Source organism: Pseudochaenichthys georgianus, chromosome 14, assembly GCF_902827115.2.
Source record: "Pseudochaenichthys georgianus chromosome 14, fPseGeo1.2, whole genome shotgun sequence".
NCBI classification, from domain to species: Eukaryota; Metazoa; Chordata; class Actinopteri; order Perciformes; family Channichthyidae; genus Pseudochaenichthys; species Pseudochaenichthys georgianus.
The window spans coordinates 14,831,397-14,853,726 of NC_047516.1; the positions used below are offsets into that span (position 1 = coordinate 14,831,397).

A 22,330-nucleotide genomic window follows, 5' to 3' on the forward strand; every position below is an offset into this window, starting at 1 on the left:
AAACGCACTGTTTACTCACCTGAGAGGCGGTAGGATGTGTGTGTGTGTGTGTGTGTGTGTGTGTGTGTGTGTGTGTGTGTGTGTGTGTGTGTTTGTGTGTGGGAGAGAGAGTAAGCACAGTGAAAATGTGATTTGAATCACTTTTGAATATGTGTATTCAGAGAATTGTACAAAGTGACTTTAGTGAGAAAATGTCATTCAGAAATCAAGTTGAAATTCTGCAATAACAAATACTGACCGCTGATGGCAAAGAAGGGCAGTTTTGGAAATAGTTGTGTGCGTGTGTGTGTGGGTGTTTGTTGACATTAGCAGATGCTGGACGTGTTGTTTTTTTAATGTGTCCGATAAGCAGCTTTTGCAGCATGGCTTACGTGACGTTTCAAATGGGTTCCAGATTTTAAACTGTATCACCATTTGAGTGGACAAATGTTACTGTAAATCCAGGCAAATCAGCTCAATGCCATTTAGATACAGCGTAAGAGGCCGAAAACTCCTCGATTGGTGCTTCCATTTACACATCGAGGCAAAGAACAGCCAAAATCCACGCTTGAGTATTGAAGGCTGTTTGATCAGACTGTGAGTTACACAGGGTGTGGCTGCGGACAAATCACAGTGACGGACAGCCCGGTCAGCAGGCCTTTGAGCCAGCAGCCTCTTGGCAACGGAGGCCTTGTAGTGACTTATTGGCTAAGGCTGATTTAAATGAGGGTTGCATTTCTCTTTTTAGGTCAACTTTTGCAGGCCATTAAATTCACCCTCCCGAGGCAAATTACACTTTTACAGCAGAAAAAAATGTGAGGGAAAATAACAATTAATACAAACAGTTTTGTTTAAATCACTCTCTGCTCTTTAGGGTCCTAGGATCAGATCTGTGTTCAGCAGTGGAGGAGGGGGCCGCTCAGGGTCTCACATGAAAACACAGAGAGAGAGAGAAAGGCAGGGCAGAGGGGGTTAAACCAGGGAAAGCATGCTGGTCGGAAAGCTTGTCCCCAGGGTGTAAAGTCCCATCCAGACTGTGCATTGTTATATGAGCGGTTTTCAAGTTGAAGTAGATCAGCATATAATCTGGTTTTCTTTGTTGTGAAAAAAATCATTTGAAGTAACAACGGGCAGAAAAACACAACATCATGGCTGACAATTGTTTGTTATTGTGCATTGTATCTTCATTTGTCCTATTACCACACGCAACATCTACAATCCTTTTTTTTTTTTTTTAATGTTTAGACATTACTTGACATTATTATTATTACATGTCACTTGTTAGACGCCTTTATCCAAAGCGACTTACATACTCAATACTGTGGGCAATCCCCACAGGAGCAATTGTCTTGCCCAGGGACACAACGACATGCTGACTGCAGTGGGGTTTGAACCTGGTCCGAACACCAACGCACAACCCACTGCACCACAGCCTCCCCATGTATGACATGTATACTTTTCTTAAACAAGTACTCTATATTTGGCTCGATTTTTAAATGCACCATTTGTTAACCTCTTTATAGTCATGAGTTTGGGTGACATGAATGCAGAGATGTTGTAATGAAGACCCCGAGATCAGGTCAATAACCTTTTTATTTTTATCATGTACCCCTTTCATAAATCAATAAAACAAATCTGCCCACTCCTTCCCGGCATAATCAAACAGCAACGTACGACTCGTGAGGTCAACGGAGTGGCGAACAGCTGACCTGAGACCAGCTCACAGTGTGAAGCAATTAAGAAGCAAAATATGATTAATACACCTGAGGATATGGCACGAACATATTTCAGAGGCAGTTTAATTAAACACCCCTGCATTGCTTGAAACGTTGTCGTTCCTGATCTTACTTGTGTGATTTAACTGCGTATATGTTACACAAAGGAGATTTAAAGAATAAATACAAATAATTCTCAAAGTTGCACATTATTTTGCAACTACGTCCAAGTAGAAAATGATTCTTTGTGTGAAAGTATGTTCACTTCACATGCAAGTTGAGTGCCCTGTTTGTTTGAATGTTTGAAAGTGTTCTGCTGAGCAGTCGCACTTTTTGTTCTCATAGAGCAGCTGGTCCCAGAACAGTAATCCTGCAGGAGAGGCTCAGGCAGAGAGCCAGCTGTGCTTTAGTTTGACGGTTCATTTAGTAGCAGTCAAAAAGCCACAACAACTGGATCCCATAGACCTGTTATGCGAGAGAGAGAAACACTTAAAGTTAAGATTTACAAACCGCATAAGTGGGTGGTGCAGTTATGAGGCATAAATCTAAAGCATGACACTTCTTGGTGCAACTCATTATTTTAAAGATCTGCAGTGCATGGGGATGTACAAGGAAAACACTGCAGCACACAGAGCGGTGACTATAAGAGGAAACTGTTTCAGAGGGAGGCGGTGTGTAGCCTCAATGCTGTGATTTTCTTTTTGTAGCCTAGAGGTTTTTGTATGGTATATTTAACAGTTACAAGAGATTAATACATGTTTACTTATTCTCTTTACTTGATCTAAGGGAGATGTGGTTTATTACGTTTGTTTAATAACATTTAAATTGTATTTTATGTGTTTTTTATGACAATTTTTGTGCAATTTGTGGATCTTTAGTTTCCTAATGGACCATATTGGATACACCTAATTTTGTGATGACTAAACATTGTTTACTTAATAAAGATCTGTCGAGGCATTACATTAACTCAGTGTGTAGAAGCCATGAAAACTGTAGGGTGTTCACAGTTTGTCTTCATGAGCAAAATCAATGTATTTTCATAATGGAAAACATACAGGAATTCAACAGCAACTGTCAAACCGACAAGTAATTTAAGCTTTATGTATTAAGGTAGTCTTGTTTGAGATCAATTACAAATCTATACATATTCAAATCAGTTGCCAACAGAGTAACAGTCAGAAAACAGATAATCTGTCAGTGGGACAATTATTGATTCTAACATCCAGCTTATAAAATCACTAATGGTAACAACAGATCAGCGAGATGTAAAGTAAACATCCTAAACTTCCATCTCTGACGCAGATACAAAAGAAAATTGGGGCTACTTCCAGTCGTCCGGTCCTTTTGTGCCATATAGCCGCGTGATGTAGGACAACTTGAACCAAATGGTGCTGCAGAAGAGAAAAGGAGAGAAGAGAAAGTAAATCAGAATTTAGTATAAAGAGTCAGCAGAAATGTAAAAGAAAACAGAGCAGGGAACATAATATTATAGCCCCGCCACACTTTTCTTTATATTAACAGAGAGAGAGAGTTGCAGGATGGTATTGTTATGCTGGGTTAAGTTGTAATGTACCATTTCAATAGAATTGTCACTCGTTTTACAAGAGTTAGTCGATAAAAGAGATTTCTACTGCGACAGTGTATAAGAAATAGATTTGCACTGCGACAGTATACAGTATAATAGATTCACACTGTGACGATAAGAAAGAGATGTGTACTGTGACACATATGAAACCCCATTTAAACCTCAAAATATACTATATCCAATAATAAGCATGAAGCTGTGAAACACACAGGCACACTGAGGAAGCAGCATTCTTCAGGCAAGATGAAATGTCAGTGTATCCCACTACCGCCTAGGTAAAAAAGCCATTTTATTGCACACATTGATTTAATGATCAATGAACTGACACATTTGCATAATGTAAGATCGCTGAGTTTGCAGGTGAATCTGCAATTATCGGATTGAAGACAACCTCGTGAATGTGGTGACCTTCTTTAAGTCAGCGAGAGCTAGCACGTGCATCCTGTACCCCCCCCCCCCCCCCTCCCAGGAGAATCTGTTTAACTCTGACTTATTATGTAGATGGGAATCAGTGTCAGCAGGGGTTTCAGTTTATAGTGACATACTTTCTTACAAAGCAAAAAGCAAGTTGATAAGAGTTAACTATCCAAATTATTGGGCTGCTGTTTATTATTCATTACTCAGTTGAAACCCATTACATTACATTTATAATTGCAGAAATTAAGGGAGCATGTGTATCACTTTCTAATAACCCATCAAGTATGAGTAAGACTCACTCGGTCATAAAAAGGTGAAAGCTTACAGGTCTAAATGATTGATAAAGAGCCATCGGTGCCTTAATTAAGTCGTAAATAAATAGTGGTAATAAATGCCCCACTGTCTAATAGGCCTTTAGACAACATTGCAGCAGTAGCGTAGGCAGAAATGTACTTTAGGGTGGGTTTGTAAAAAATAGAGTGGGCCAGATTTTTCTTCTGCGCATCAGAAGCTAACAACAATCCCCGCCGGTACCGGTGGCAGATTACTTTTAGAATACTTTTGGAATACTTTCTTTTTCCATAACAGATGGGTATGTTTTGGTGAACAGGAGACACTTATTTTACTGTTTTCATGGCTTATCAAGAACTCAAACACAACATCTTGGTGTCATTCTGGACAGCTCTCTCATCTGCACCCCACATAAAAAACATCACCCGGACTGCATTCTTTGTACTGTCTTAAAACCTTTCCTTGGAATATGTTATGAATTGTAAGGTGTCCTTGGGTGCTTTGAAAGGCGCCCATAAATAGAATGAATTATTATTATTATTATTATTATTATTATTATTATTATTATTATCGGAAACGATGTAATAACTTTTAAAACTTGTTCCAGTCACTTGCCCCATGCACTCAGCAGCAACAGGCAATTCACTTATAAATGTCATAATTTCGACAATAAAGAAATGCTACATAAACGTTATCTTGCACATTTGATCTAACCATCTCCGTTTCTAACTTTCAATATATTTTAAAAGAGATCTCTCTCTCTCATCTGCGTGCGGGGGTGGGGCTTCACAGACATGCTGCAGCTCTCTCACTCACAGACATGCTGCAGCGCTGTGCAGTGTGCACACAGTTCTGCCGGTAATGAATATTACATTTTGTGAGGAAACTTTTCCACCAATAATTCCAATAAGTATTCCAAAATGTATTCACTTCAGGTTTACGAAAGTAACTGTAATCAGATTACTCGTTTTTCAAATGTAACGCCAGCTGAATACACTTGATTTAAAAAAAAAAATTAAATGACACCGAAGCTTTCTCAGGGTGGGCCAATGAGTAAACTGGGTGGGACTGGGCCCACCCTGGCCCTATGGTGGCTACGCCGCTGCATTGCAGTCTGAAACGTTAACAAACCAATAGACGTCACAACAACAAACCATAACGTTGTTAATCCTAATTTTTATCAATTTTGTCAAATAATTTCCATATCACATTAGATGTTCTTACTCTAAGAATAGCTCTATAATTAAGCATTATTATCAGTTATTAACAAAACCTACAGTTACAGCCTTTTATAAATGGTTGCATTAGAAAGTGAAACCTATTTTTCCTCGTATACATCTGATTCTATTCTTTCGTCTTATTTCAGACATATTTCTTTGTCTGCGCGTTCGATGTTGCGCGCGCACGTGTGTGAGCGCTCTTGCTGTTGTGTGAGCGTGTGTGAGTGTGTGCGTCTAAAAGCGCAGCGGGACCTCAGAGAGAGTCAGGCTGTGCACAGAGATGCAGAGACACTCAGAGTTGGACTGCTACCGGCGTGTTTGTGGAGACAAATCTGAGCAGGATGAAAAAGTGAAACCGCGATTCTGCGTCTCTCCCCCGAAGTTCGATTCAACAACCAGCAGCAACGGCAGTGCTCCATGAGCGGAAAATCGAAAAGCAAAGAGGATAAAGACCATGCCTCCAAAGGTGAGTGAAGTTGAACCCGAGCCAGAACCACGAGGGGGGTTTTACGCATGTGTTTTTCTGTGTTTTGCGCATGAAAGAGGGAATATCTGGTTTTGTGATTATGCTGAGCTCAGCATGTTGGCCACTCATGGTCTCCACAATCTAGGATGGGAAAACACAATACAGACTTACTTTTAGATATTGTTGGACGTATGTTACAATGTAGAGGTTTATATATAGCCTACAAAAAACTCCAGAAATTGTAATTTTATATGAAATGCTGTTGATGGAAACAGGGTTTTCCCTGTACGGGTCTTACTGCTGTATTACAAAAAGGGGAGGAGACCCTTACTCCTTGCATGGGGTTTATTGCATGGTGCTCAAGATAAATCACCTACTATGTCTCCATTATAAAATCACTGACATAGGCTTTCCCCCCCACAAAAGGGGCTCAGATGTAATTTCAGCGGTGCGCACACATTCATTTCTACTCTCTGGACACTAATAAAAGCACCGCGCTATAATACACCGCAAAGGAAACTGGGAAACTATCATTACCATGGACACAAAAAAGGGTGTTGCCCGGTAATCTATGCAGGAGACCCTTGTCATTCATAGAACATTAAAGATGTAGCTATAAGGAAGGATTTTTTTATGAAATCATTAAGTTAAGGTCAATACAGCTTATTAAAATCGAGAAACGATACTTTAAACACATGGAAATGGGAGTTCATAGTGAACATTAAGAAAATTCAGCCAACTAAACACAGAGTGATTATTTTATCATTTACATCAAGACTTATTCAAAACAAACAATTATTCCAATACGAGATAATTGCCGTTTCTTTACATTGATGGCTTCTATAGGTTTTAGTTTATTCAGTAAACCACTTTATACAACTACAGGAGGAGTTTATTTAGTTGTAAATCTTCTGCCCTCATAACAGATGTAGCATTAGCAAACTAAACAACACCAAGAAAGTGTGGTGGTTTTTCTTTGAAATGTTCACTGGAAGTTACTTTGAAAACAGATAAAAACAGGTATAGGAAAAAGGGAGTAAAGACCTACTGTATACTGACTTGATTATTTAAACACTTTAGGACGTAGCTTACTATGGAAGCCCATTTCCGCCACTTGAAAAAAATAAAATCCCCATGAAAAGTCATAATTATGAGATAAAAAAGTCGAAATTATGAGATAAAAAGTCACAATTATGAGATAAAAAGTCATAATAATGAGATAAAAAGTCATAATTATGAGATAAGAAAGTCGAAATAATGAGATATAAAGTCATAATTATGAGATAAGAAAGTCGAAATAATGAGATAAAAAGTCATAATAATGAGATAAAAAGTCATAATAATGAGATAAGAAAGTCGAAATAATGAGATAAAAAGTCATAATTATGAGATAAGAAGTGCGCATGCGCTGCAGTGGTGCTGTCTTTAAAGGTCCCTTCATCACCTTGCTGCTCTCCACCATGCAAACAGCATCTATCTAGTCCTAAATAAGGTAACTATTACAGGTGACTTTTGTAAATGTTAGATGTTACATATAGCCTATATTGCAGCTAAACTACAACAATGCAGTTCATAGCTTTGACATGACCTGTTATGAACTATAATATATATGCCTATAGTTTTGTGGTAACGTTCACGCCACTAATGACAATAGTGTAGGCATACTGCTGCTGTGAGTTGCTCTAACTCTAACCCGTGAACGTTACCACAAAACTATAGCCATATATATTATATTCATAACAGGTAATGTCAAAGCTATAAACTGCATTGTTGTAGTTTAGCTGCAATATAGGCTATATGTAACATCTAACATTTACAAAAGTCACCTGTAATAGTTACCTTATTTAGGACTACATGCCGTTTGCATGGTGGAGAGCGGCAAGGTGATGAAGGGACCTTTGAAGACAGCGCCACTGCAGCGCATGCGCACTTCTTATCTCATAATTATGACTTTTTATCTCATTACTATGACTTTTTATCTCTTAATTATGACTTTTTATCTCATTATTTCGACTTTCTTATCTCATTATTATGACTTGTTATCTCATTATTTCGACTTTCTTATCTCATAATTATGACTTTTTATCTCATTATTTCGACTTTCTTATCTCATAATTATGACTTTTTATCTCATTATTTCGACTTTCTTATCTCATAATTATGACTTTTTATCTCATTATTATGACTTTATCTCATAATTTCGACTTTCTTATCTCATAATTATGACTTTTTATCTCATTATTTCGACTTTTTTATCTCATAATTATGACTTTTCATGGGGATTTTATTTTTTTCAAGTGGCGGAAATGGGCTTCCATAGCTTACAGCTTGTACAGAGAAGAATACATCAGTGTGGCCGTGTTTGTAGTTTTGTTTCTGAAAAGCTGGACAAAGTTTGTGGAAAAAGCCAAGATGACTTGAACAATGATTATAGACTCTTCACAGTACTCATGTAATCACGAACATACTTTGAAAGATATTAACCACTTGAAAAAATAAAAAGGTACTAACGTTTCTCCCCCATCGGCCAAAAGGGGCAGCAATGAGGCTGTTCTTCACTTGAAAAGCTGACATGCGACACAATGGAGACATGTATACGTTTATGCTGTTTAGGAAGTGTTTTCACATTGTGTTTTTCGGTTTTACAGAGAAGGACTGTAACAATGAGTATTTAATGTATTGCTTTTGCCAGTTAAAGGTGGGGTAGGTAAGTTTGAGAAACCGGCTCGAGATACACTTTTTGTTATATTCCATGGAATGCTCTTAACATCCGATAGCAATGAATATCTTAAGTGCTTTGACAACAAATCCATTACAAAAATTCATCACCGTAGTACTGTCAAAAGCACGAACCAATCATTTTAGCAGGCATGGCTAAAATAACTGGATGGCCTACCTGCCTGTCAGCCTTCCATCTGTGCACAAACTTATCTCGTGCCCTCATTGGTCATGTGCGCGTTTGTGTGTGTTGGAGGAGGGGCTCTGTAAGGAAGTGGCAGATTTTTCTGGCCGAAAGAAACAGTGTTGAGTTTAGTAATAAATTCTCAGTCTTCAAATGGAAAATGTGTATTGTTACATAGTGTAAATATGAATGTGTTGTTTTTCACAAAAAAAAACACATTTTCAAATTCTAGCTCACTCAAGCTGGTTTCTCCAAAATTACCTACCCCACCTTTAAACTGCCTCTCCTCAGCCCACAGCTGCTTCCCTGAGCCTTTAAATTGTATCTTTTAAGACACTGCTAAGCAGGGCTGGCTTGGCTAGGCTATCAAGGGGATCCCTCCTCTGTTGCTCTCCCTGAGGTTTCTCCCATTTTTCCCTTTAAAACTGGGTTTTCTTTGGAAGTTTTTCCTTGTACGATGTGAGGGTCTAAGGACAGAGGGTGTCGTATTGTCATACTGATATTCTGTACACACTGTGAAGACCACTGAGACAAATGTAACATTTGTGATATTGGGCTATATAAATAAACATTGATTGATTGATTGATCAATCACAGAATAAAACTGAATTAATAAAATGGGAATACAAAATATTTTCCATATGGAAATGTGCCAGTAGGGGTTGCTATAGCAACAGAATGTTCAATGAATCTAACTGCTGCTTGCAGGATAGCATTCAAGCTTATTTATGACAACCTTTACACATAAAACATCTTTAAAATGATACAAAGCCAACCTATCAATAGAAATCAAAGCAATAAAGCAAGCCAATGAGCAAGGGGGGTTGCTTTCATCATGATACATCCCCCAAGAGACCAGAACAATAATATCTCGTGTACAGAATCGATTCCAATACAATCATCCTGTCACGAGTCCTGTGACACCAGATATTTGACCTTTCAGTATAATGCTGCCCAGTACGACGTCAGCAAATAACATAGGAGTCTCAACAAAACACTTCAATTAAAGCAGTTTTTCTTCAGGCGCTACAGCATTTAATTATTTGGTACAGGTGTGTTGGCATCGTTTTGTAGTGAGCTTGAGTTTAAGGAGCATCACTCCCAAAGACTGGAATAGATGATGCCTTTAAATCTTGTTTTTTAATAATGAAATAAATTACAATAAACTACATTTAAGTTCATGCTTTTATTATAGAAGTAGAAAATAATAGTAGAAGGAACAATTAGTGAGGCCGAATTCTTTACAGTGAATAGCTTGAACCTGCAAAACGCAGAGACAAAAACACCAGCAATGATTGCTTTTAAAATAGCTAAATACGTCAAGTCAGATCTACTTTTTGACTTCTTAAGCAATGACTCATTTCCCATCGAGTGGACAGACATGTGGCTTTATGTGTCACCTTGTTCCATTCTTTATATAATAGCCTAGTGGCATTTAGGATTAAGTTTGGGCAGACCAAGAACCTCATTAACATCTTGTTCTCAAAGAGATTATAAATGTGGATTACAACTACTTGTGTGTGTGTGTGTGTGTGTGTGTGTGTGTGTGTGTGTGTGTGTGTGTGTGTGTGTGTGTGTGTGTGTGTGTGTGTGTTTCAGTGTGTGTATGTGGACTCACAAATAAGCAGGAGATGATTCACTAAGAGACACTATAGTTAATTAACCCTGATTGTGACCCAGCTATTCGGCAGAAACATGAAGACCCATCCCATAAATCAGTGACCCACATCTGACTTCTCACAGATGAAGTGATGTCAGCATCAAGCACTACAAGCACTAATGAGCATAACCCAGTTGCATTTTAAAAACGTTATAGATCCCCTGATGTTTATAGCACCATCATCAGGACACATTACAACGTATTTGGGTTACTTTTGTTTATGACAAAACACCCTCAAAACGAATAACATGAATTTGAATTTGCATTTGCGAACACAATAAAATGGGGAACATAATAAACACTAGGTTGAAATTGTAGATGTCATGCTCATCTTAGCGTTTAGCTTAAAGCACTCCCATGGCTTTGATACAACATCATAGAGCCGATAGTGAGGCTTTAGACTCTTAGACTTGTTTATCTATGTTGACCAGTTTGTCCCACACATTATCTTATAAGTATGTTTTAAAATAAAGTAAATCCTGAAAATATGTGTTATAAATGTTTCCATTTATATTTGCACAAACAGATCCATATCACCTGTTGGTAACACTTTATATTAAGGTACACAAATTAACCATCAACTAGTTGTTAATTAACATGCATATTAGCAGTATATTGGCCCTTTATTAGTCATTATAAAACACTTTGGCGTGCAGTTGTGACGCGCTGAGTCTCCTTCAGCTTCATAAACGGACGCAAAGAGCTTTCAACTGATTGCAATGTATTCCCATCGGCGGCGGTATTTGACGCTCAGGGAAGTACCGCATCGGTCCATGTCAGCGGCAGTTAAAGGCAATTGGAGCGTCCATTCCCATTGGATAACGGAGAATTTTACACCCGGAAGTAAGTATTCTCCTTACTCTCGATTGCTTTTACAGTGATATCTGCACTACTCATCAACTCAAAAACACCAGATTATCCTTGTTATTTACACAACATTAATTGGTTTAAATTGTGCATAATGCTTTTGTATTTTTCCCCTTCGATTCGGAGAAACAAATATTTTTTCCGAGTTTAGGATTGCCGAAGACACTACGCTACCCATAATCCTCAGCTATCGTTCCACTTTGTTCAGTTAGTCACCCTGCCCGCTACAGTTTGTAGCTTCACTCGGAGCCGCCAGGTCATCATACAGAGCTCCGCCGGGTCCTGGTGCCAGTCACCTGGAGTGGAGTGCACCAGATGGGCGTAAAAAAGTAGGGCTTAACTCTAACGTCGGGCTTAGCTACGTCCGACGTAGTGATTCGAATTTACACCGAGTGCACCAAGCCTGACTAGTCTCGGGCGTAGCTGCGCCTGGTCTTAAGATGCGCGTCCACGTGAATACACGCGAAACAGTAATTGTTGCCAAGCAACGCCATTTTACCATTTTACAGACTCAGAGGACCGCAGAGAAGAGGGAATTCCCACACCCACAGCGTCAGCGATGACTCAAGGGGAATCCCAAATGGCCACACCCCGAAAGAGAAAGAGGGATTTGTCAGAGCTACAGCGGGAACTGACGGAGAAAGAAATCGGTGCTGGAGGGCCAATGAAACTTGTCTTATAGCCCGACATGCAGTTGTGCGATGAACATTAATCATGTCTCCCACAGTATTTTTGAAAGGCCCCGTTCGCGTAGAATCTGAGCGCAATCAGCACCTGCAAGGTTGGGGAGAGCGCAGCGTTTCGATCTGATCCGTGCTGGAGTTGAGGGGAGATCTCCTCGATTAAATCAAAAAGGGCTTGTCTGCCAAAACGAAACCTCTCTATCAGTTCACTGTCTGAATAGATGTCCAGTGGGTTTGTTTGATCACGGACGACTCTTTCTCTTCTTAATGCCCTTTCATGGTTAAACATGTAAACAAGACGCCCTGCCATCGTTAATATACTTCTTGCCTGTTTTACGTTACTATGGATACTAGTCTGTCTTTCCGATTTACGCCTGCTCCATACTAGGCGTAAAAGTTACACCCGGGCGCAACGCATACAGGGCTTAAGTCTAAGTGGTGCACTAGTCATAACTTTAGTTTGGTCTTAACCTTCGGTTCTACGTCAGACGTAGAATTACGCCCAGCTTATGCCCAGCTGGTGCACTCCACTCCTGAAGATCTGTAGGTTTACCGCGCATTTATAGCCATGACTCCAAGAAGACTAATGGCGTATTTCCACTACAGCGCGGAGCGCGTTTTAAGCGTGCTGTGCACGGCCCAGTTTTGGTTGCCTTTCCACTAGGCGTAGTACCAGCTAGCGGGTACTATTTCATAGTTCGAAAATCAAGGTTCTTAGCGGGCCAACAACCAGGCAGAGTCGGGCTGAGTATGCTAAATAGAGAGAGAGAATCGCTGGCAAGGGGGCTACAACTACAACAAAATGAACATATTTTACCGTGATTTAATTGTAATACACGTTTTCAAAATGATGCTGAAGTAACAATATACTGATACCGGTTAGTAAAAACCATGAATTAATGCTTTAACAAGTCTGCAGACAAGACGGCAGGCGAAAAACCTTTTAAAATGCGTGTTTTCTAAATGGATCTTGGCTAAGCTAACGCAGTATATGCTCCAACCGTCCACACTCACAACAATGGCCTATACAGACATAAATAAATCAGCGACTGTATTCGCCATGACACAGACAGTCTGTGGTTTGTACTTGTTTAACTTTTGTCTAGTTTCTGAACAGATATGAGGAGCTGTGAGATTGAGTGTTAACAGCTAACGGCTGATGTTGGTTTTCTGTGGTTCGTATTGAAGATGACGTCACGGCTCCGCCTACACTGCGTTACTATAGTTCCTGCCCCAGCTATTAATGGAAATGGAAACGCAGCATAAAGTGAGCCTGGCCTAACAAGGCCTAACTATACCGTACTAAGCCGAGCCAGGCCCTGCAATGGAAATGCGCCATTTGACGCTCAGGGAAGCACTGCATCGGTCCATGTCGGCGGCAGTTAAAGGCAATGTGAGCGTCCATTCCCATTGGATAACGGAGAATTTTACACCCGGAAGTATTCTCCTTACTGTCGATTGATTTTACAGTGATATCTGCACTACTCATCAACTCAAAAACACCAGATTATACCTGTTAACCCGGTATCACGGCAAGACGTGAACATGTGACGATTTACCATGCTGGGAGAAGTGAAGATGTCACGATTTGGTCCCTTCAAAAGTGACAGTTACACGGTATTGTTAACATGGCCCAACCAGTGGAGAAATACCCGGAAATGGCAAGCAAATGCTCTACCCCGACGGTCGGTTGTTATTGTCAATATTAATATAATAGTCACACTCGATTTTGCCAATTTTCTTGTTGCCCTAGCTGGCTGACACCTCTTTTAGCAGAAACAAAGGCTACATTAATGTATTAAATCGATGTTAATCCATGTGTGTGGTTGTGGAATTAACGGACGTGACGTTGTGCGATTGCGTTGCCAGGCAACAGCTTGGGTTCAATTTACAAACTCTTCAACTACAACCCTAGTTATATTTAAAAAGGAAGGAATGTGTGTGTATAACAAAATACATCCGTCATAAACTATACCGGAAACAGACGTAGGCAAGATCCTCAGCTTGGTGATTGGATGTTTTAGCCGCAATGCACGTTGGGATATGGTATTTATGCAACACATTCTCACTCCCAACTCGGCCTATGTTGACGTTATGTCAGGGTCCCTGTCGTCACTTTCCAACGTCCTTTAGCATAGAGTTTCAACTATCAGGGAGTCCCATTGACTTGCATAGAGCATAGAACGTTGGTAATAGACAAGTTGGGATCGCGGCAAAATGCTCTCCGCAGATCCATTCTCACAGCGTTTATCAACCTTTTTCTAACTCAATATCAAGCCACACTTATTGTGGTTACTTCTTTATTTTAATTGAATAATGTCGGACTTTTGTTGCCGTCAGTTAGGGGGAGAGTAGGGGCTCAGAAAACTGAAATACCCACATGACAGCTAAGGTCAGAAGAGCTTTATTTAACAGCTGGTCTTATGTCTGTGACCCCTCCTGTTGTTAATTGATAAGCCTGAAACATGCACTTGTCAAGGTTCGGAGGCACATTTAGCAAATATGGCAGTAGCCATCGATCATCTTAAGATAAGATATACTTTATTGATCCCAAATTGGAAATGTTTTCATTACAGCAGCATGTGTAACAGTTGTAAATATGCAGTGGTGTTTATTTGTAAAAATAATAATCACACAAATTCTGTGTTTTATATTTAATAATTCTGTGTTGTTTATTTATTGAATGTTCAATATCTGACAAGGTTGGAGATGAAAAACTTGGGTCGCAGGTTCCTTAACAGTGCATTACTGTCACAAACGAGCTGAGGACCAAAGTGCAGAACACGGGAAACCAGGGATAGTCGGTAATCAGCTTTATTGATGGCAATAGGCTGGTAGGAGACAAAACGGCAGATAGTAGGCAAAGGGCTGGTCGGGGACAGGCGAGGGTTCCAGGAGAAAGCAGGACGGGAGTCGCAGGTACAGCACGGGTCAGGGAGCAGGCGAGGCAGGCTGGTCAGGGACAGGCAGGGTCGAAACCGGGAGAGCAATCTGAAGGGTAATGCGGGAAAGACTGGCATGCTGCAAAGTACGATCTGGCACTGAGGTGAAAGTGAAGTGGGCCTAAATACTAATGGAGCTGATGGGTGCAATAGAGTGAGAGAGAGACAGGGTGTGACTACCAGGTGACTAAGGAAAGTTAATGCAGAAAATAGGTGAGTGAGAAAGCAAACTGTGACAGAACCCCCCCCTTAATGGACGGCTCCTGACGTCTAAGAAAATTTCTAGGAGAAAAAGAGAAAAAAAAAAAAAAAAAACTATATATATATATATCTAAGAAGAATAGACAAAAACCCTACAGACAAAGGGTGGAAGGTGGAGGTATGGGGAAAGGCTAATACTCATCTGAGAATGCTCTCTCAGTTTCTCCCTCCTGGAAATCCTCGTCCTCCTCGACTGATGACGCTTCCCCCTCCCCCTCGACGAAGCCTCTGGTCTGTAGCGGACGAATGCCCCCTGGCTTAACGCCTGGTTGAGCGTGGGTCCTAGAAGACTGCTCCGGGTAACGCAGGTGGAAGTCTCGGATGAGTTGAGGGTTGAGGATATGGCGAGCAGGAATCCACTGCCTTTCCTCGGGACCATAGCCCTCCCAGTCCACCAAATATTGAACCCCTCTTCCTCTGCGACGGGAACGGAGTAGACGACGAAGGGTGTAGGTAGGGCCCCCATCGATCATCCTAGGGGGTGGTGGTGGAGGGGCGGCGGGAATCATAGGACTCTCCCGGACAGGTTTAATCCTGGAAACGTGGAAGGTGGGATGGATCTTCATGTTCCGGGGCAAACTCAGTCGAACTGCTGCGGGGTTAATGACCTTGACAATCTCGAAGGGTCCAATAAACCTGGGTGCTAACTTTTTAGACTCCACCCGAAGGGGAATGTTCTGAGTGGAAAGCCACACACTCTGGCCTACCTGGTACACAGGTGCCTTGGTGCGTCGGTGGTTCGCTGATGTGGCGTACCGGTTAGCAGACTGAAGCAGAGTTGTTCGAGCCTGCCTCCATGTCCTCCGACAACGTCTGATGAAAGCCTGGACAGACGGGCAGGTAACCTCCTTCTCCAATGCAGAGAACAATGGGGGTTGAAAACCGTATGCACACTGAAAAGGGGAAAGACCAGTAGCGGAACTGATGAGGGTGTTGTGGGCATACTCCACCCACAGGAGTTGTTTTGACCAGGTTGTGGGATGATCGGAAGCCATGCAGCGGAGAGTGGTCTCCATCTCCTGATTCTTCCGTTCGGTCTGGCCATTGGCCTGTGGGTGGAACCCGGAGGTGAGACTGACCGTCGCCCCGATCAGTTCACAAAACTCCCTCCAAAACACAGAGGTGAACTGGGGCCCCCGGTCAGAAACCACATCAGTCGCCAGTCCGTGAATGCGAAAAACGTGGATAAGAATCAGTTCTGCCGTCTCCTTAGCTGACGGGATCTTAGGCAGGGGTACGAAATGAGCCATCTTACTAAACCGATCTACCACCGTCAAGATGGCAGTATGTCCGTGGGACGGTGGTAGACCAGTCACAAAGTCCAATGAAATATGTGACCAAGGGCGACGTGGGACCGGTAATGGATGAAGGAGTCCCGCTGGCGCTTGATGAGATGGTTTGTGCCGATTGCACACAGGACAGGCGTTCACAAACTCCCGAGTGTCAGCCTCCAGCATGGCCCACCAGAACCGTTCTAGAACCCTCCCCTGCTAAACTATGAACCATCCCTGCTAAACTATGAACCATCCAGATCTCTCAGGTCTTCAGGGACTGGTCAGCTTTCTGTCCCCAGAGTCAGAACTAAACATGGTAAAGCAGCGTTCAGTTATTATGCTCCAAATATCTGGAACAAACTCCCAGAAACCTGCAGGTCCGCTGCAACTCTTACTACTTTTAAATCCAGGCTGAAGACTTTTCTTTTTGTCGCTGCTTTTAATTGAACTATTCATATCTTAAACTGCACTGTAACTTTTATCCATGTACTTTTTCTTGCAATGTTTAATTGAACTATTCATATTTTAGACTGCACTGTAACTTTTATCCATGTATTTTTCCTTAATGTTTATTTTATTAGCTTTTCTTTTTTAATGCTTAATGTCTTTCATTTTTTTTTTGTAAAGCACTTTGAATTATCCTGCGTCGAAAAGTGGTATATAAATAAACTTGCCTTGCCTTGCCTTGCCTTGCCCTTGGTACGTTGAATTCCAGGGTGGCAGGAAAGTCTGGATCTGTGAGCCCACTGAAGCACCTCAGCCCTCAAAACCTGAGGCACAAACAACCGGTTGAGAGGACAAGAACTCGGACCGGGTTGGTCCACCAAAGCGGTCTTAACCCTCTCCTCAATCTCCCAAGTGAGGACGCCGATCACCCGAGGAGCAGGGAGAATAGTGTCCGGAATACCCCAGTTGTCTCCCCCCCTCTCGAACTGCCGGGACAAAGCGTCGGCCTTAACGTTGCGGGAGCCCGGGTGGTAGGAGAGGAAAAAATTAAACCGGGTAAAAAATAACGACCACCTGGCTTGTCGGGGATTCAGTCTCTGGGCCGACCTGATGTATTCCAGGTTCTTATGGTCGGTCCAAACCTGAAATGGTTGTTCTGTCCCCTCAAGCCAGTGTCGCCACTCCTCCAACGCCAACTTGACTGCTAGAAGCTCCCGATTCCCCACGTCATAGTTCCTCTCCGCCGGACTCAATCTCCTCGAAAAGAAAGCACAGGGATGGAGCCTCTGGTTCTCCCCAGAACGTTGCGACAGGATGGCCCCCACCACAACGTCAGAAGCATCCACCTCCACCACCAACTGACCAGCAGGATCTGGTACCTGCAGGATAGGAGCCGATGTAAACCGGCCCTTGAGGTCCTGAAAAGCCTCCTCGGCTGCAGGGGACCATCGGAACGTCACCTTGGACGAGGTCAGGGCGGTGAGCGGGGCGGCCACGGTGCTGTAGCCACGGATGAACCGTCTGTAAAAGTTGGCGAATCCCAGGAAACGCTGCAGCTCCTTCCGGGAATCAGGGACCCGCCACGAAGTAACCGCAGAAACCTTAGAAGGATCCATCTCCACACTTCCTTGACCCACGATGTAGCCGAGAAAGGCGATCGAGGAAGTGTGAAACTCGCACTTCTCCGTCTTGACGAACAGCGAGTTCTCCAGAAGTCTCTGGAGGACCGTCTGGACATGATGGACGTGTTCCTTGAGGTTCCTTGAAAAGATCAAAATGTCATCCAGATAAACAAAAACATAACGATCCAACATGTCCCGGAGTACGTCGTTCACCAATGCTTGGAAAACTGCAGGGGCATTGGTAAGTCCAAATGGCATCACCAGGTACTCGTAATGTCCTGAAGAGGTGTTGAAGGCGGTCTTCCATTCGTCCCCCTCACGGATTCGTACCAGGTGATACGCGTTTCGTAGATCCAGCTTAGTGAAGATTGTAGCCCCCTGTAGTAACTCGAATGCTGACGAGATGAGTGGCAAGGGATAACGATTCTTCACCGTGACGTCGTTCAGGCCCTGATAGTCAATGCAGGGTCTCAGGGTCTTGTCCTTCTTCGCCACAAAAAAAAAACCTGCTCCTGCGGGTGATGTGGAAGGACGAATAATTCCTGCAGCCAGAGAGTCATTGATGTAAGTCTCCATGGACTTCCTCTCTGGTGCCGAAAGCGAGTACAACCGGGCCTTGGGTGGAACTGCTCCTGGATGTAGCTCAATGGCGCAGTCATAGGGCCGATGAGGTGGGAGAGATGTCGCCTTAGCCTTGCTAAAAACCTCCTTAAAGTCCAAATATTCTGCCGGAACCCCAGTAACATCCGGAACCAGGTTCATATCCACAGATAGTTGAGGTGCGGAAGCCTGCTTGAGGCAAACCTGATGACAGGAGGAACAACCTAAGATAGACCCAGTTTCCCAGTCAATGTTTGGGTTGTGGCGGCGGAGCCACGGATAGCCCAAAATCAGAGGGATTTGGGGGGACCGTAGCACATGAAACTGGATTGTCTCATGGTGGTTCCCCGACATGAGCATATGTACCGGCGTCGTCTGGTGTGTCACTGTTCCCAGTAGGTGACCATCCAAAGCATTAGCCGGTACCGGCTGGAGCAACCGAACCTGTTGGATGCCCAGCTGTAGTGCGAGCTCCTCGTCAATGATGCTGACATCTGATCCGGAGTCGATAAAAACAGCCAGAGCCTGAGATTTGCCTGTCAGGAGGAGTTGAGCATGGCACAAGGGTCTTAGATTGGGGATCAGCTCAGAGGTTTGGCCCACCAGTATACTCCCCATTACTGATGAGCTCTGCCTTTTACCGGACAACGGGAAACCATATGTCCAGCCTGACCACAGTAAAGGCAAAGATTACCTCTTCGACGTAACTCCCTCTCCTCAGAGGTAAGACTGGTACGACCCACTTGCATGGGCTCGGCCTCCCCGTACCGTGAGTCAGAGTAGGAATGGGAATTCTCCGCCGAAACCGGAAGTCGAAATCTCCCAGAAACCGGAAGTTGTTGTCGCGAGCGGCGGCCCGCCGCTCGCGTCTGTTGCTCTCCTCTCCGGGTCTGGATTCGTCTGTCAATCCGAGAGGTGAGCTCAATCAACCCATCCAAGGAAGCAGGGAGATCATAGGAAACCAGCTAATCTCTCATATAATCCGCTAATCCTCTCAGAAATGCGTCACACTGCGCCGGCTTGTTCCAGCTGCTGCGGCGGCTGCTGGTGCGGAAGTCAAGAGCGTAATCCACCACCGTGCCGGAACCCTGGCTCAAACTCAGCAGACCCCCGGCAGCGTCGGGACCCAGACGAACGGAACCGAACACCTTCCGCGGAAAATGCAGCAAAAGAGGCGCAGGCTGACGTCTGCTGCTCCCACTCTGCAGTTCCCCATAACCGGGCTCTTCCCGTCAGATGATTAACGGTGAAAGCTACACGAGCCGCCTCGGAGGCGAAGGTGTGGGGCTGCAGTGAAAACAATATGGAACAGTTTGTGAGAAACGGACTGCATCCCTCCGGCTCACCAGCGTAGCGTTCCGGCGTTCCCACACGAGGCTCCGGAGCGTATCCCGTCGGGCCCGGGGCTGGAGCGGGCATCGGAGCTGCGGGCGGAGGGGCGGTAGCAGCCATGGTAGCAGTTAGCTGTTGTACCGTGGCGCCCATCTGTTGCATCTGGGAGGTAAGGTAATCCAGCATTTGTCCCTGGGTTGAGGTTGTCTGGTGGGTCTCAGTAGCTAAGGTAGCTATCGTGACCTCCTGTCTTTGGATGGCATCCTTAACCCTTTCAAAGCGGTCTCTAGGAGACCTGGTGTTTGCTTGGTCCATTTCTGGCCAGATCGTTCTGTCACAAACGAGCTGAGGACCAAAGTGCAGAACACGGGAAACCAGGGATAGTCGGTAATCAGCTTTATTGATGGCAATAGGCTGGTAGGAGACAAAACGGCAGATAGTAGGCAAAGGGCTGGTCGGGGACAGGCGAGGGTTCCAGGAGAAAGCAGGACGGGAGTCGCAGGTACAGCACGGGTCAGGGAGCAGGCGAGGCAGGCTGGTCAGGGACAGGCAGGGTCGAAACCGGGAGAGCAATCTGAAGGGTAATGCGGGAAAGACTGGCATGCTGCAAAGTACGATCTGGCACTGAGGTGAAAGTGAAGTGGGCCTAAATACTAATGGAGCTGATGGGTGCAACAGAGTGAGAGAGAGACAGGGTGTGACTACCAGGTGACTAAGGAAAGTTAATGCAGAAAATAGGTGAGTGATAAAGCAAACTGTGACAATTACAAGACATCTATCAATATGTGTGTATACCTCCACCATTAAACTGTCATATTCTACACATTTCTTATACTATATACATACATCTTATAAGAGTATAATATCAGTTAAAATAAGTGCTTAAACATACAGTACTTAACATAGCAGGAAACCAATATATTAATACTTTGTCAGGCTTAATATAGATACCCCCAAAGCTTTTTTATTATTCAAAAGAAGACCTTAACCTAAAGTATTCTTTAATGTTTAAATGAAGGCTTATTAGTTTGTCTGTCTGTGTCTCCTATTAAAAGTGGGGTCATGTCATTTATTTCAGAAACACTTTTTGTTATATTCCATGGAATGCTCTTAACATCCCGATAGCAATGAATACATGAAATGCTTTGACAATAAATACATACAAAATGTCATCTGTGGAAGCCGTTTTACTGTAAAAAGCACGACCAATCATTTTAGCCGGCCCGGCTAAAATAACTGGATGGCCTACCTGCCTGTCAGCCTTCCATCTGGGCACAAACTTATCTCGTGCCCTCATTGGTCATGTGCACGTTCGTGTGTGTTGGAGAAGGGGCTCTGTAAGGAAGTCTGAAGGAAGAGGCAGAATTTTTTCGGCTACGTAGTTTCAAATTCTAGCGCACTCGAGCTGGTTTCTCCAAAATTACATACCCCACCTTTAATATGTAATAATAAAAATAATAAAATTCAATAACGTGCTTTAACCACTAGGTGTCCCTTTATAGCAGCTGTGCACCGTTATGGTGTAAATACAGCCTATATACCAATTGGATCAAATATAAAAGTCAGCCGAATTGTGTGAAAAGAAATGTCATGGTTTCAGTTTTGGCGGCAGTTCTTCCTGTTTGTCTAGAAGTCTTCTCATCAGGGCTCTATAAATAGACGGCAGATATGTAATATTTAATGCAGCCGAACCGTGTATTACAATGCCGTTATGTGATGACTTTCAAAGAGAAAAGCAAGCACACTCGGAATAAAGTATTATTTTTATGTTTTCGGATTTCACATCGCATAAACACCATCTCCCAACGTGCATTGTGGCTAAACCATCCAATCACCGAGCTGAGGATCTTGCCTACGTCTGTTTCCGGTATTACTTATGACGATGTGATGTGAGATGTCAGACTGGGTTGGAGTATTGCACAGGGGAAAATAACGTATATATACCACAATTTTAGATACAGATTTTGTTAAAATAATACGTTTGCGCTGTGGACCAACACTATAAATTGACGGGGAAGGGGGTGCAATAAAGATAACACCATTAAACAGTTACACAACATAACAGAAATAATATCGATAGCAACGTCAAAATGCATTTTAATGGCCAAACTAAGGCGTTTTTGTAGAAATACTACGTCCCAAGTTGTGGACCAACGTAGTTATTACACGTTTAGATGTGAGACTGGGTTGCTCTCTCCTGCAGCCTGTCTGTATCTCTATGCAGCTCGCTAAACAGTGGGCGGGGCTTCAGGTGATCATGCAGAGCTGCGTGCCTCCGTCAGACTCAGCAGCTGATCTGATCTCTCTCTCTCGCGTCCGGTTACACTTCACTCGCGTTTATGTCCATATCGATCAGATCCAGCTCTCCTGATCGGCCTTTATAGAGAGCACCGATCAAACTATTAGGAGTGAATATCGGCCGATAATGGTCGGCGGCCAATCGATCGGAGCATCCCTAATTATTACCGGACATTTTGACATGCAATTTATTGTTACTTTGTAATTCTGCTCAAGGTTCAAGGCTTTTATTGGTCGTTCGTACATAGCTACAGTGTAGTTATGACAACG

General features: G+C 43.1%; 1 protein-coding gene across 1 annotated transcript in view; it reads left to right on the forward strand.

The window, feature by feature from the left end:
* The first annotated feature begins 5,461 nt into the window (after window positions 1-5,461).
* Window positions 5,462-22,330, forward strand: part of fgf13b (fibroblast growth factor 13b) — a 38,217-nt gene continuing 21,348 nt past the window's right edge. Inside the window, exon 1 of the mRNA XM_034098209.1 lies at window positions 5,462-5,673. Coding sequence (XP_033954100.1) covers window positions 5,625-5,673 — 49 coding nt within the window. The 5' untranslated portion in view covers window positions 5,462-5,624. The remainder of the gene's footprint in view (window positions 5,674-22,330) is intronic.